Source organism: Camelina sativa, chromosome 4 (genome assembly GCF_000633955.1).
Source record: "Camelina sativa cultivar DH55 chromosome 4, Cs, whole genome shotgun sequence".
NCBI classification, from domain to species: domain Eukaryota; kingdom Viridiplantae; phylum Streptophyta; class Magnoliopsida; order Brassicales; family Brassicaceae; genus Camelina; species Camelina sativa.
This window is the reverse complement of record NC_025688.1, coordinates 14,284,710-14,288,798: the sequence shown is the minus strand read 5'-3', so window position 1 is coordinate 14,288,798 and position 4,089 is coordinate 14,284,710. Positions and strand designations below refer to the sequence as shown.

Sequence of the window (4,089 nt, the reverse complement as noted above, 5' to 3'; positions counted from 1 at the left end):
AGTGATATTCCTTATAACTGCGAGGCCAAAGATTTTAATTTGCTTATAATTTTATAATATTGTTGTCTTGTTTAATAAACAAATTTCTTGATTCTGATTCTTTATATGAATCTTGTGTTAACAGCTTTAACAAATGATAAGCATTTTCCTGGGGTAAATAAACGAAAAGTCCCAGTCGGATGTAAATTAAAAGTGGTTTTTTTTGTCGTTGATGGTTAACACATTAACCACATGACGTCTAAAAAAAGTTTAAAGACTCGTGAAATGTATTTTTGTCTTTCTAGACATGCAGTTGACTACTTGACTTACACGGCATATGAGTCTAGACGGCAAGAATCTATGCCATTTTGGACAATTCTCTTTGGTTGTGAGCATATTTCATATCGCTGTTTCTTGCTTTAAGTTTAATTTTCACCACAAGTTAAGGCATTTTGCAGTTGATTCATCTCTTATATATACACTTTCCTACAAAACATGAGAAGCACCACAAGCTCTTAAACCAACAAAAGAAAAAAAAATGGGAAGAATGAGAGTATTTCTTTTACTTGCTTTCAATGCTCTCATGTTACTTGAAGCACATGGTTTTACCAATGAAAGTGATAAGCAAGTGTTGCTCGCGTTCAAGTCTCAAATTTCTGAAGACAAAAGAGTTGTCTTGTCCTCGTGGAATAACTCATTCCCACTCTGCAACTGGAAGGGGGTTACATGTGGCCGCAAACACAAGAGAGTTACTCGTTTGGAGCTCGGAGGATTGCAATTAGGCGGAGAGATATCGTCATCTATTGGTAATCTTTCCTTCCTCATATATCTTAATCTCTCTGATAATGCTTTTGGTGGAAACATACCTCAAGAGGTGGGAAACTTGTTTAGACTTGAATACTTATATATGGGCGTTAATTATCTGGGAGGAGGGATTCCAGCCAGTTTGTCCAACTGCTCTAGATTGTTGGAACTTGATTTATTTTCGAATCCTCTTGGACGAGGTGTTCCTTCAGAACTAGGGTCATTGACGAACCTTGTTAGTTTAAATTTCCGTGATAACAATCTGAAAGGGAAGCTTCCGGCATCTCTAGGAAACTTGACATCACTCAGGCGAGCTAGCTTCGGAGGAAACAATATGGAAGGAGAAATTCCAGCTGATATAGCTAGGCTGAGTCAAATGATGATACTTGAATTATCAAACAACAAATTCTCAGGTGGTATTCCCTCCGCAATCTATAATATGTCCTCACTTTGGAAATTATATATGGCTTCAAATCAATTCTCGGGTCCCCTGAGACCTGATTTTGGTATTCTGCTACCAAATCTTCAAGAGTTAAATATGGGAAGAAATTATCTCACAGGTTCCATTCCGACAACATTTTCCAATATCTCGACTCTTCGAAAAGTGGCATTGGATGACAACAATCTCAGAGGAAGTATTCCTACCTTCAGAAATGTACCAATTTTGCAATGGTTAATTCTCCATGGCAATTCTCTAGGAAGTTACTCTTCTGGAGATCTTGAATTCATCAGTTCTTTAACAAATTGCACCCAACTAGAGAAATTAGGGATTGGTGGGAATAGGCTTGGGGGTGAGTTGCCTATTTTCATTGCCAATCTGTCCAAGGAACTCACCGGTTTAAGCCTTGAAAAAAATCACATCTTTGGAAGAGTGCCTCACGATATTGGAAATCTCATGGGTCTCCAAACGCTTCAGTTAAGTGACAATATGTTGTCTGGATCACTCCCAACATCTCTTGGTAATCTTTTTGGACTTGGGGTTTTAGATCTCAGTTCAAACAAAATGTCAGGAGTAATACCATCTACTATCGGCAACCTCACTCGGTTAGAAAAACTCTATTTGTACAACAATAGTTTTGAAGGAACCATTCCTCCAAGTCTTGGTAACTGCAGTGACTTGTTATACTTGGAGATTGGGTATAACAAGTTGAATGGGTCCATACCTGCGGAAGTTATGCAGCTTTCACAGCTTCTTACCTTTAGCATGCCAAGTAATTCTATCACAGGCACTCTACCAAAAGATGTTGGACAACTACAAAATCTCGTTCGACTATCTGTTTCCAACAATAAATTAGCAGGGGAGCTCTCACAGACTTTGGAAAACTGTCTCTCATTGGAAGAAATATATCTGCAAGGGAATTCTTTTGATGGAAAAATACCAAATATAAAAAGGTTGGTGGGTGTTAAAAAAATTGATTTGTCGAATAATTATCTCTCTGGTGGCATACCTGGATATTTTGAAAGTTTTTTAAAGTTGGAATATCTCAATCTATCCATGAATAATTTTGAGGGAAGGGTGCCAACAAAAGGAAGATTTCAGAACTCTACCATAGTTTTGGTATTTGGGAACAAAAATCTTTGTGGAGGCATCAAGGAACTGAAACTAAAACCATGCATTGTGCAAGCACCACCAATAGAGACGAAGCATCCATCTCCTGTGCTTTTGAGGAAAGTTGCGATTGGGGTCAGCGTAGGCATAACTTTTCTTTTGCTAGTGTTCATTGTTTTTCTACGTTGGTTCAGAAAAAGAAAGATTAAGAAGACCAATAATTCAGCTCCTACCACATCGGAGATTTTCCATGAGAAGTTAAGTTACGGAGACCTACGAAATGCGACAGATGGCTTCTCTTTGAGCAATATGGTTGGGTCAGGCAGTTTTGGCACTGTGTTTAAGGCATTGCTGCCGGCGGAGAACAAGATTGTTGCAGTGAAGGTTTTAAACCTGAAGAGACGTGGAGCGATGAAGAGCTTTATGGCAGAATGCGAATCCTTGAAAGACATAAGGCATCGTAATCTTGTGAAACTATTGACAGCTTGCGCCAGTATTGATTTCCAAGGAAATGAATTCAGAGCTCTCATATATGAGTTCATGCCAAATGGAAGTTTGGATATGTGGCTGCATCCAGAGGAAGTGGAAGAAATTCGTAGGCCTTCAAGAACCTTGACACTTCTTGAAAGGCTCAATATTTCTATAGACGTGGCTACTGTGTTGGACTATCTTCATTTTCATTGCCATGAACCTATAGCTCATTGCGATCTTAAGCCAGGAAACGTCCTTTTAGATGATGATCTGACAGCCCATGTTAGCGACTTTGGTCTCGCTCGTCTTCTCCTCAAGTTAGACCAGGAGTCCTTCATGAATCAACTAAGCTCAGCTGGTGTTAGAGGAACTATTGGCTATGCCGCACCAGGTAAAACTATTACACATATGGAATGTCTAGATGAAGAGAAAGTTTATGTAATTTATTTCGTTACAATCTTGTTGTCTTTTAACTATGGTGTAGAATATGGAATGGGAGGACAACCATCAATACACGGTGATGTGTATAGCTTTGGGGTTCTCCTTTTGGAAATTTTCACTGGAAAACGACCAACCAATGAGTTATTTGGAGGAAACTTCACCATGCACAACTACACCAAATCGGCGTTGCCAGAGCAAGTCTTGGACATTGTCGACGTATCGATTCTTCACAGCGGTCTCAGAATCGGTTTCCCTGTTGCTGAGTGCTTGAAATTGGTTTTTGAATTGGGACTTAGGTGCTGTGGAGAATCCCCGATCAACCGGTTGGCAACGAGTGAAGCTGCAAAAGAGTTAATCTCAATCAGAGAGAGGTTCTTTAAAACCAGAAGAACAGCCAGACGTTGAAGTGATTATGGTTTCCTCTACAGCCTTTGTAACCCAATAAAAAGGCTTATACTAAAAAGCCTATGTAATATTTTCTATCATAATCTATGATTTCTGTTTCTCTCTATTACACATACTTTAGAAGGCTTGCAATAATGAATCCTTGTTTTTTTTGTGCAGACAAAATATGAATGTTGTGCTATTTGCAATAAATGTTCAGTTTTCGAATAAATATTGAATGTTTTTTCTTTCCCAGCTTTGTTTGAAATTTCAGTGTTCTCTTCTTCAGTCCACTTAATAATATATCAAAACAGAGGCGTGCGTTTTTGCCTAGCGTTCAGGGTCTGTTCGTCTTTTTTAATTTGCTGTAAAATAGTTTTTTTTCTATTAGTTATATATTTCTATGCATCGTATCTCAAAGAAGCGATTAGAGTCAGTCCTTGGTTCTTAATTAGTGTTTT

The 4,089-nt window shown here is 38.5% G+C and overlaps 1 protein-coding gene across 1 annotated transcript; it reads left to right on the top strand.

Annotated features, from left to right (window-relative positions):
- Window positions 436-3,867, top strand: LOC104780521 (probable LRR receptor-like serine/threonine-protein kinase At3g47570). Its single transcript, XM_010505023.2, has 2 exons — window positions 436-3,194; window positions 3,288-3,867. The coding sequence occupies exons 1-2, from the start codon at window positions 518-520 to the stop codon at window positions 3,647-3,649; spliced, it is 3,039 nt and encodes a 1,012-aa protein (XP_010503325.1). The 5' UTR covers window positions 436-517; the 3' UTR covers window positions 3,650-3,867.